The sequence below is a fragment of the Glycine max genome, chromosome 17, assembly GCF_000004515.6.
Source record: "Glycine max cultivar Williams 82 chromosome 17, Glycine_max_v4.0, whole genome shotgun sequence".
NCBI classification, from domain to species: Eukaryota; Viridiplantae; Streptophyta; class Magnoliopsida; order Fabales; family Fabaceae; genus Glycine; species Glycine max.
Window position 1 is genome coordinate 40259744 of NC_038253.2, and position 12702 is coordinate 40272445.

At 30.5% G+C, this 12702-nt stretch overlaps 1 protein-coding gene across 1 annotated transcript; it reads left to right on the forward strand.

The window, feature by feature from the left end:
* The first annotated feature begins 5664 nt into the window (after positions 1-5664).
* LOC100778242 (probable transcription factor KAN4) lies at positions 5665-11043 on the forward strand. The gene is made up of 6 exons (XM_003550306.5): positions 5665-6702; positions 7045-7121; positions 7615-7660; positions 7998-8115; positions 9987-10101; positions 10231-11043. The coding sequence occupies exons 1-6, from the start codon at positions 6216-6218 to the stop codon at positions 10381-10383; spliced, it is 996 nt and encodes a 331-aa protein (XP_003550354.1). The 5' UTR covers positions 5665-6215; the 3' UTR covers positions 10384-11043.
* Positions 11044-12702: the final 1659 nt, after the last annotated feature.

A 12702-nucleotide genomic window follows, 5' to 3' on the forward strand; every position in this document is an offset into this window, starting at 1 on the left:
CTATATATATATATATATATATATATATATATATATATATATATATATATATATATATATATATCATGCATGCCTCACTAAGAATCTTTCTTTCTTATAGTTAGTGCGAGCAAGCAATGTTTATATTTCAAATAGATATAGGTAGGTAGATAGACGTGTGTTCATTTAGATATGGAACTAGATCTCTCTCAATGTGTATGTTTAAGTAAATGGATCTTTATGTGGAAGAACATACATACATATATTTATTTTATGTATAATTAATATATCTATATATATATATATATATATATATATATATATATATATATATATATATATATATATATATATATATATATATATATATATATATAACTCAAATAATCTCTTATTAAACTAAAATAAATTTATTCTAATTGATTCATGTATTCGGTGGTGTATTTCATGTTATTTACATATTGTATTTTATATATTTCTACAAATCTACTGCAAAGGAGTATATAATTCATTTAACTGAATACAATTGCATGTACAAATTAATAATAAAATTTCACAATGCATAAAGACATTTTTAATTCATTGGATATTTATTACATTTGTCAATACCGTTGTGATTTTTATATCATATATGCACGCCCAGTGAATTCTTCTTCTTGTTTCCCCCTTCAACAACCTCTTTTGTGTTGTTTTTTCTTATAGTTTCATGACATCTAATCAACTAGTGTAGCTTGTGGCCGGTGTACCACCGCACATGTATTTGCACGCTGGATATGAATGAATGAAATAGTGATATAGCAGTCCGCATACATGTCAGGTTGGCCCAAAATAGTAAAACATAAGCATCACAATATATTCACAAGTAAATGACGAGATACATAGCAATATATTCATTTACTACACCTACAATATGTAGTAACATCATGTCTGTTCTTGCTTGAGATGCACCATAGTAGTTACTGCACAATCATGCATGTTAAGTTCTAGAAATGATAATTAAAAAAAGTGGGGAAATAATTCCACGATACAGCCTTGAGAATTTAACGGGTGCAGATATTAATATAGTATAACGTACATAAAATATTTGTTGATTGTGCATGGTTGGTATAAATTAACTAGTATATACCAAATTGCATGGTTAATTAAGAAGTAGTAGAAGACAGAGCAAAGGGGGGTTCTTATAATAGACAAACACATGGAATATTAATTGGACATAGCCAAAGCATTTGACAACATCGCAATTGAGCCATAGAACGACATGTTGACCGGATATTCCCAGATCACAAGCTTATTGTTGAATAATACGAATAAAAACACAAGGGAAGGGAGACAAAGAGAGAGAGAGAGATTAAATTTAATATACGTGAAAAATTAGCATAGGGACTATAGAAAAAGATTAAAGAAAAGCAAATTCATTTCCCGGAGAATCTAGAGCGCATCTGGCGCTGACCGTGGCTTCGGAATCTATCAACAAATGGATTAACATATTGGTATGATCTTGTTGTCACATTAATCAGCAAGTAAACAAAGGAGGGGAATTGGAATAAAGAAAAGAAGGACTAAGCATGGGGGTGCGAGCATAATTGTAACATACAATACGCCATAAATGCCATGATGCTACTATATATATATATATATATATAGTTTTAAAGTCATAGGAACATGAGAATATATAAGACCAAAAGAAGAGAACAAAGCAAGAGCCTATCGCCTAGACAAGGTCACGCCCATAAGTCACGTGAGGGAAGCCATGTTGACGCCGAGGAATATGGTATTGCCATTCCATTTTTCTTTTCACTGGATCGTGTCTTCACGCGCTGCTCTGATTTTTTCCTTTTTAACTCACTTTTTGGCTTAAGATTCAAAGACTAATATATGAAGATACCAAATTTTATTTGAGTTGCTGATCTTTCTTAACATGTGTTCATTTGTACACATGAATATGAAAATCAAATTTTTAATTATATACTTAAAAAATATTGTTATCTATCAATCATATTACATTTTATTGATCATGCTGTTCTGATTCTCATTGAAATAGATAAACGACAGGTGAGGTTAGTTGCTTAAGGTAAACGGCGTCTTAGACATAAGACATGGAATATTTGAACACGGAGAGGGAATATTGGAGAGCAGGATTATATGCTACATAATTAGACAAATGCTAGCGTTGAAATTCTTAACGTTAACGTTGGAAGTAGGGTAGGGGATGCACTTCTTTATACAATTCCTACTTGCACTTCAGCTAAGCACTTCTTCCCTGCTCCATTCACAAACTCACTTCCTGCTACTTTATAGAGTTATATTACAAATAAACAAGTCATTCAAATGCAGAATAGTCACCATAGATGTTTTATTTTTTGCACAATATTACCTTTAATTTTAATTAAATTATGTCAAAATTGTATGCTTTTATGTGTAAAGCATCATGCATTATAATTCAAACATATTACAATATGAGTTACACTATTGGTCAAAGAAATAAAATTGATTTATATTTTTTAATAAATTAATAAAAAAAGTAACTATTTAAACTTCAATTTCATTCAAACTATGATTTGAAATTCAGAAACTTCAAATACAACGTAGCTATAGTTCTGCCACGTATGCTACTTATAAATGGATATGAAATTTACCCTATTTATGCACGGAGAGGGAAAAATAAGGAGCGAAAGAAAACATTTAAAATTTGTATTGTTTCATAGAAGAAGAAAAAATATATAAAGGAAATTAAGAAAACAAAATTTGAAATCTCTTTTCATTTTTCTCCGTTTTAAATTTTATTTTTCTATCGGCCTAACAAAATAATTTTTCTATCTATCAGGACACTGATTAATGAATCCACAAATAAAAAAATATTAAAAACTACAGTAAAAATGTATTTGCAACAATAAAAAGTTAATGTTTTAAAGTGGGATGTTTAGTAAAAAAGATTTCTAATTTTAATGTTTTTTCTTCCTTTTTAGTTTTTGATTTTCTCATCCAAACAAATTTCCCTCTCTTATTTAATTTCTTTATTTCATCAAAATTTTAGAGTATTTTGTGTCTCTTCTATAATGTGTTTGGACACACGTTTTTAAGGCACATATCGCGTTATATTTTCACATTAAATGAAATAAAAACGCAACCTAAGTTTCAGCTTGATGTGGATCAAACGTTTCGGGACATCAAACCAAAATATGCACTTAGTGCATAATGGAGAGAACGAGTTTCAAAAGTCCATTTGGTGTGAAAGGAACAATTTATTGATTTCAGAAAGAAAAAAAAAACTTTCTTTTGGTGTTTCTATATAACCAAAAAGAATTATATTCCATGCTTATAACAGTTTTGGGCTGGGTAATTCCTGTTCAATGATATATGTAATCATGGTTTTATGGAGTCACAGTAAGGATAAGTCTTCCCTTACACGTGCAGTTTCTTATGTATCTTATATGCCTCCTCATGGCTTGTGACTTTGGCATTTATTAATATATTATTTCTGCCTATAATTTTTTGTATATCTTTTTATTATCTATTTTATCTGTTTCTTTTTCCCATTTCTCTCTTTCTGTATAAAGTAAAAATACCATACAAAGTTAAAGTATAACTAACATTTTTCTAACAAGAAACAAACATAATTATTGGAGTTTAAAGTCAACACCTCACATCAGTTTAATTGTATGAATAAAACACTTTCTATGCTGGTTGGTAGGTTGATTTCCAACTTTTTAAAGTTAGTTTTGGTTCTGAATTTTGTCAATTCATTTTTAACTTTAATTCTAACATATTATTAAAACCTTAGTCTTGATAATTGATATTATTATACTTCCCACAAATTAACCTCCATTCTCGACACAGGTAAGATCTCGCGCATTGATTAAATAAATATAAAAGGACCACCTTATCTCTAACTACAATATGGTCTTGATAATTAAATTTTCTTTTCTTGAGCCAACTTTTAAAATAAAACGAAGGATAAGGGTAACACACACACACACATAAAGATAACAAATATATATAGTAGAAGTAATAATGTTATTGAATCTAAAAGAAGGAATTAATTTCTCGTAACATGATAAATTAATATTCAAATTCTCGCTGAAAAAAGACCTTATATTTAGTGTTCGATCATAGATCCAAACATAATTATTTTCAAAAGAGAAAACCAGTGAGAATAAAGAAAAAAGTTAAAATTCTTCTTGTAAATTTGATTTTTTTATTTATTGTTTTGATATATAAATATATACTGAACTCGAGAGTCCCTTATGGCCAGCATCATAAGACAATTAGTCAATTACTATAGAGAACAAGGAGCCCGGTTCGGTATAAATTTGGTGTCACAAAGTGAAGATGATGGTTTTGGAAAAGCATATATATATAGTTATATATAGCTGTGTTGCATAGGAAGCACGTTAGAGCAATGCGCCGAGAGATATGACAACATAGTTGAATGTGGGGTGAGAGTAAATTGCATCTGCATGTCATGTGGGTCTGCGACCTGGTGTCGCCGGACATCACACCCACACTCTGACCTACACACCCTACACTCATATATACTCCTAGTCATATACACATATTCCTTTCCCTTAATTAACACAATTTCTCACCTGCACCAATTTCTTTTCAGCTCAATATTTTTAGTTATTAGCTAGGGAGATTCGCACGTGTACAGCTCGACCTTTATTGGCCACTACATCATTAAACATATATACCACTCATACTTACTAACCAAGTCTTGAAATTAATTAATTATAGACTTATAGAAGAGTATGTGTCTCTGAAAAAAAAAATAATGATACTCATTTTATATGAAAATGAAATTTTATTTATAAACTTGTGATTTTATAAGAATATATATATATATATATATATATATATATATATATATATATATATATATATATATATATAATAAAATGTTTGTCATCAGAATCCTAGAGCTGGCTTTAGTTTGAGTTAGGGTTGGACCAGGACACGAAGAATTTCAAACGTTAATTATGGACATAATTTATGTGCTTTCTTGTCAATTTGATGGGGTTTGGAAAATACATACATATATATTGTAGGAGCTTAATGCATCAACAGTCATTATACTGTGACCATATATAGCCATATGAGTTGAACCTATATAGCTTGGTGGAGTTATCCTAGAACTAGAAAAATCGATATGAAGGGTTTAAATGTTTAATGACACATATCTGCTGCTGCATGTAACAGAACAATGAAAGGGTGAGGTTTGAGGGGTGAGTTTTAATTAGAAAGAGGATATTTTTTTGGCCTCCCAGTCAATCCTGGTTCATAATAAAAATGGGAATATTCCAATTGAAGAAAATGCATTAAAAAGAGATAAATTAAACCCCTGCATAGAAACAAAAAGAGCAGGGAATTTTAAAGGGTCGCGATCCGTCGTCTTAAACTAGAGACTCAATTCCCATTCCAATATTCCATTGAATAGTACCCATTTTGTTTTTCTCGATATTTCTGCCTGCAACCACCATTAATATCGCTGCACACTCATCCCTTTTTTTTAAAATTTTTTTCACCACAATATTACTGTGAATTATTTACTAATTTTATTATTGATTAATTTTTACTTAAAAATCTGATTAATCAATTTTAATGAAATTTTTCATTTCAGTTATATTTATTTTTAATGTATGAAACTTGAAACTGAACACTTAGAGAAAAAAAGAAAACAAACTCTTCCGGTCCCTTCTCTCTCTTAGTCACATTCATTCCCTCTCTCTATCTCTATCTATCTCCCAGCTTCTACAAATAACAAGTAACCTTTTTCACTTACTTTTCCTTCAAACCACCATCCCCAAAAAACTCTGAATCCTTTCTCTTTCTCTTCATTTTTTTATTATCTGACTAGTAGTGACAAGTAGTCCCTGGAAAATTAATTACTCGATCTCTCAGTCTCTCAACTTTAATTTTTTTCCCTATGGCAGTGTTCTTTCAACCCTAGTGGGGATCCTACTAAAAAGCCTACTATTGCCTTACCAACACAAATCATAAGTCACTCATGATATAATCAAAGCCCTTAATAAAACCCTTCCTTTTCACCTCTTTCAATTCATTCCTTTCCATTCCCCCCTTCATCAATTCTTTGCTTTTCTGAACTCGTGTTTTTCCACATCACATCCCCAATTAAACTCTCAAGTACTCTCACCCCTTCTAGCTATTAATAATTTCATTACCTTTTGTATATTTCACCCCCTGAAAAACAAACCTATTAGCTAGATCTTCTATTCTCCATGTTCACTAATTCACAAACGGTAATGCAAACCTTACTATCATCACCTTCGGCGGAGCCAGACCTCTCCTTAAACATAAGCCCTCCCTCTATTTCAGATTCCGAAGCAGCCAAAGATGTTGTTGGAAGCTTTGGAAAAGTGCTTTACAGTGATATTTGTTCAACTTCTGATTCGGGTAGTAGTGGAGGAAGTGATTTGAGCCACGAGTTCCACAACCTTGGTCATCATCATCATCGTGAGCCCACATTGAAGTTAGGCTTTGGAACCGTGGATTTGAATCCGCATCATCATCAAGTACAAGGTGTTCCAAGAAGCTTCAATCACCACCACCACCTCCTTCAACCTCACATCTATGGCCGCGATTTCAAACGAAGCGCAAGAGTAGTTAATGGGGTCAAAAGAAGCGTTAGAGCTCCTAGGATGAGATGGACCACAACCCTCCATGCCCATTTTGTTCACGCGGTTCAACTTCTTGGCGGCCATGAAAGTAAATTCATTAATAAAGTTCATGTTTGATGATTAAGTTAAATCCGTCGCTAAAATTTAATGACGCCAGAATTAGTAAGGAAAAATCATCACTAAATTTGGTTGCTAATCCATTGATTCTTAGTGGTGATAAAAGAAAAATCGTTTTTTTCTTCTCTTTTCTGTAACTATTTTGAAAAAACTTTTGATGGTTGAACATGGTCTAATATTACATGCTAATGGTGCTATGTATGAGTAGTTTGATGGTTTCTTTATTATTGTATGCAAAAGCTAGATGCTTTTGAGATAAAAGCATAACATTTAGGTTACGTCTAATCTTGAGTTTGTCTTGTCACACTTGCAGGAGCAACTCCGAAGTCTGTGTTAGAGTTAATGAATGTTAAGGATCTAACCCTAGCACACGTCAAGAGTCACTTGCAGGTGGGGTTGTACTCACTATTCATTTTCCAATATCTCTCTCTTTCTCCATTACATTTCTCTTTCTCTCCATAGTCTTTGAGCTTAATGAGTGAAGTTCCCTTGTTTCTTCTTCTTTCAATTAATTTCTGACTAGACAGAACCAAAGAGAGAGAAAAGGAGTATAGTTAGTCGTTATAGCTAGGTTGCCTCTAGTAGTGGGGAAGGTAGAACCAAGGACCAGGGACAAAAGGGGTATCTAGAAATTAATGTAATGTAATAATCTTGGAAAATGTTTGATGAACGCTCCAAATGCTATCTTACACCTAGATAGAAAATAAAAATAGAGAAAAATATGTATAATAGGATTGATGATCTAATAGGAAGAAAGAAATAGAAAAAAAAAAAAGAAATATTGATGATATGTTTAAAATAAAAAGTGTTTTTGGTTACTAAAAAATCTTAGCTTTTGTCGACTTTTCTTCTCATTTTTATTTTATGCGGATTGTTCATGCAGATGTATAGAACAGTGAAGAGCACTGACAAAGGCATCAGTACTGCAGGTAAATATTGAACTTTGGGGTGTTATGTTATGTTCCTGCTTCTCAAGGACCCATTTTCGTTTCTTCTTCTATTATTATTATTATTATTATTATTATTATTATTATTATTATTATTATTATTATTATTATTCTCTTTGTTTTTTTTGAGATCTTTGGTGATTCGGCTGTGACAGAAAAACTCTATGATTTGCATCTAGTACTGTTCCCCGTTAAAAACAAAAGTGATGTCTTTGGCATATTGGACTGTCTTCAAAGTTTGAAGTCCTCAAGTGAATTATTAAGCTGTGGTGTCTGATAAAGGAAGAGCAATGGCTCTATTTGTTGATGAATTTTGCAGGTCATGGGCAGACAGATATTGGATTGAACCCAAGGCTAGGGATTAATGTTCATCTGCATGCACCTTCACCTATTTGTGACACACCGAATTTACCAGACCCAATTCAAAATTCACAGAGGTGATTAATTATTCATATTAATTTGCATTCCATAAACCATATATATATATATATATATATATATATATATATATATATATATATATATATATATATATTCTTTTTTTACGTGTTTTTAGTTTTTATTCACTCCGAGTCCTTGTTGCCTCCTAGCTTGGTCTCGATGTTGTTTTCTATATACAAAATTAATGTGAACATGATGTTTGACTTGTTGACTCATTGTGATTCAACTGCTGGACCATTAAGCTAGCTATGCTAATGTTAATGTACATGCACGAATTTTCAGAAATTCCTTCTGTTAATTGGCCCTTTTGTTTAATTTCTTTTTACCATTATATTTTAGAGTAATAGTACTTGTAAACTTCATTTTTTTGGGTATATAGGTGGAAGAAAAAAAAAATAAAGAAAAAGATCGAGAAACTGATAATTATATGATGATAAATGACGTTGTAAAGAAATAATAAAATAAATAAGAAAGAAAAATAGACTGAAATGAAAGTAAGATAGAAAATAAATTGATTGTATGTTTAGTATTTTCCTTTTTTTACAAATTTTTTTGTTAACATCAGTACAAATTCAGGTAATCAAAAGTTAAAATTTTGTTATTTAAAATAAAATATATATTATAGTTCTATATTTTTTTATATAAAAAATATTTTCAATAATTTCTTTTTAAATTTAGTTACTTAAAATTAATTTTGAAGAATGATATTAAAAAAAAAACCATACTAATTGAAACTGTCTTAAGGAATTAATTACAGAATTGATTTTTTTTTTTTTTGTAAAATATAATGTGAAGTTTAATGATACACTAATATATATCCACTATAAAAAATTTGTTTATTATTCCTTAATTAGTGTTTCTCGTCTGCAAGACTTTATTTACAAAACCTTTTTTTTAATTCACGTGTGTCTTTAGCTTTTTGCTTATCTTTTTTATTACAAGCTTCTATAACGAGACTTTACCAGTACATAGATTTTGATGAGTAAAACCTAGGGTTTCTATAGGTATATCGTATATATGTAGGTGGTCATTTTCTACGTGGACTCTTGATAATGCTTTCATATTACTCATCTATTAGATCGTCAATGTATTGACATTTGATCCCAATGCGTAGCAAAAAGTCTAGTATCTGGTTCAAATCTCTATGTGTTACATATATGCCACACTTTTTTAAGAAAAAAGTAAAAGTGATTTCGGTGATACAATATGAACTTCAAAGTTCAATTTAAATGGTAATTGCCAGTGATACCAGGTTGATATATGAGCATAAAATAATTGTTGGGTTCTTACTTGGTTGTGGAACAACTAATCCACCACCTTTTTTTTTTTAACTCTACCACAATAATAATATAATAATAATAATGAATTATCATTTTTTCACACACATGAATGAATAATCAAGAAATTCAGTTGCATTCACTTACTTATAATCACTTGACACGTGATATAATGTTGTAATATTTGGTAATGTTTCGCTACCAAAATTGAGCTTACCAACAAAATTTGTTCCTCGCTTAATTATGAGGATTGGATGTACAAAATTCACTTCTTTCCCTTTCCGGCCGGCACCTTCATAATAAGATCACATAGCTTCAACATCTCACTCTCGTTAATTAATTCCACGCCAAATTGAAACATTGGAATGTTTACATCACATGTCATCTTACCTTCCAAAGCCAATAACAAACTCCTAGCGATGCCGTTTTAAATTGTATATATTAGAAATTGGATTTTGAATTTGGAGTTTTGTTTACCACACTACATATTGATCATGAGTGCGCTAATGAATGGACCCATTTTTCATTAGTTTCTTTTAATTAGAACATGTTTACTACCTTTTATGCTAATTTGTTCTTCCACTTTTCAGGACACCGTGGCAATCATCAATAGAGACAAAAACAGACAACAGTAGACAAGAAGAACCCGAAATCGGTTTGACGTATTCTCACCTCAAGGGAAATAATAATAATAATGAAACCATGGTAAGTTTGGGACGACGCAAAAATGGATCTAGCATGTGGCTTGTAGTTTTGAAATTGCATGGTATTATGAATATTCTAAATGGCTTATGTCACTCACTCACCAGTGTAGTAATATTTTTTCTTAAACAGGTGGATGGGCACAACAATTCTGGAGGGTTGGATTCTTCCCCTTTGTCACGTTCCTCCGAGGCAATGCTTGACCTTGAATTCACCCTTGGAAGGCCCAATTGGCAAAAAGACCACCCCGAATCATCAAGAGAGTTAACTCTTCTCAAGTGTTAGAATCAAATTAAGGGTGTTGTTAATTATTATTCTTAAAGATATTAGTTAAGGAACCAAAAAAAAAAAAAATATTTATTTTAAAAATCATAGGAGATTGAAAAAAATTTTATGGACAATATAATTTTATAATTCTCAATATTTTTTTTAATTTCTTAACCAATGTCTTAAGAATATATATTAATATTTATCCTAATTAAATAAACACAACACTACATCACACATTAATTCACATCACACCCCCTTAAATTTCCTTGTCATTGAAACACCGTACTGGATGATATATGTGGAGGGAAGAAATTATAAGAGATGAAGGGAAATTATTCCTTGTGAATGATTTTTTATTGGTGATGTATATCGTTCTGAGTTGTGTCTGGGGAGAGATGAGGAATGGGATAAAAGGGTTTTGCTAGAAAACATATGCTTCAGTCCAAAGAAATTCAGGCATATTGTCTTTGATGTCATTTTCGGTGCAAGGTATATACAACATTATTATGAAAAAAAATTAGAATGGCTCTTTCAGGGCATGGACCATGGGTTATAGTTACGCGAAATAGGACCCATTTGAGAATGCTGATATTGGACAGGTGGGTCACGTTTTGTGCCAGCACCATCATAACATCGTTCTCATCATATCTGTACCCGAGAGAACTTTTATATATATATATATATATATATATATATATATGAAGTTAAAATTACTAATGCAAACTGTTGTTCACGAGGTTCCATACTCACCAATGTTGTTCATTGATGTTTGAAGCACACACCACTTTCTAACCTTTTCGTTAACTAAAATTCCCAAGTTACTTTTTCTCCCTTCTTCTTCCTTTTATAACCTTTTCCTCCCATAATTCGTATAAGTTTTCTTCCTGAGCTTTGTTATTCGCAGAGTCAAAAGTACAACAGATATTCCTCAAAATATGAAATTTGATGAAACTAGCCACTTCATCCATCGTTTCACTCTTGTATAACAACAAACCAAAAGTCATTTTCAACCTTTGTTTATTGAACTATCGAGCATCTCATTAATTCTTTTGGCTAGGGTTATTTAAGAGTTTAATATGCATATATATTCCACTAATATATATCTATTAAGAGTAGTAATCAAACATCATTCTTAAGGCTTGCTATGATTATTTATAGAAGAAGAAAATAAGAAAGAAAAAAAGAAGAAAAAATAAATATGTTATAAACTAAATTGGTAGAAACTCTTTTCATATTAAACATTTTAATTTATGTTTAAATACTTTTTTAGTCTTTATAATTTAATACTTTTTATTTTATTTTTTATCCTTATAAATTTTTTTCAGTCTTACAAATTATATTTGTTTTATTTTTTATCTTTATAACGCTTTAGATAATACTTTTTTTCCTGTTCAAAGAGCGTTAACGACTAAAAATAAAAACAAACATAATTTATAAGGACTAAAAAAAATTGAAAGGATAAAAAATAAAAAAAAACACTAAATTACAATGATTATAAAGATATTTAAACTTTTAATTTATCTATAAGCTTATTTTGACTTATAAGAGAAGTTTGTTTTATCCTATTTTCATTATTCTTTTCTCTTCTAAGTGTTTATAGAGAAATTTATCCAAATAATGCATGATATGATTTTTAAGATAATTATTAGAAAATCAACAAACTTATATTATATATTTTGTGATTAAATGATTGTATAAAAATATTTAATGTTCACTCTTAGTGGGTAATATGTAATATTTATTATTCTATTAATATTTTTCTCATCCACCAACTTTACATACAACTGAAAAAATTGCCTGTGTGTTTGTGCATAAAGTTTGTGTTGCCAAATTATATACATTTACTTAAGTGCATGCTTAAATTGATTTATCCTGAAATAAAAATAAAATATCTCATAAACGGTATTATAAACAATTTTTCTAAAAACAAAACGTAATTAAACAAACAAGCATACTGGCTGATAACTTTTCCTTTTCCTCAGTGCTTTGTGAGTCTTTTTGCTAGTACGTATCAAAAGGTCTAGTTCTGTCCATCTGTGGCTGTGGCCCATTAGAAATCTTTTCTTGTGGGCCGAAGTTCGGTTTTCTGTTTTGGACAAATTTTAAATCATCCAATATTGTAAGCACCGTCCCTTCTTGTGTTGTAGAAAATTGAAGAAGTAAACCTACCTGTGTTATGACTTCTGATTTATGAATTTACAATGAATTCTGTCATTGACAGAAAGAAAAAAAAAACCTGAATCCTCCCTCTGTCCCGAGTTGTTCATGATACGGTTATTTGGATTCAACACATGCAAAATGAGTAGAGATACATTAAAAGTAATATAAATAGTT

What these genes read in the sequence shown, in the direction of transcription:
- LOC100778242 (XM_003550306.5), top strand. Translation starts at nt 6,216, where the DNA reads ATGTTCACTAATTCACAAACGGTAATGCAAACCTTACTATCATCACCT. An exon ending in CAAAGGCATCAGTACTGCAG is followed by an intron (nt 7,661 to 7,997) that starts GTAAATATTGAA and finishes TGAATTTTGCAG; the next exon opens with GTCATGGGCAGACAGATATT. An exon ending in ATAATAATAATGAAACCATG is followed by an intron (nt 10,102 to 10,230) that starts GTAAGTTTGGGA and finishes TTTCTTAAACAG; the next exon opens with GTGGATGGGCACAACAATTC.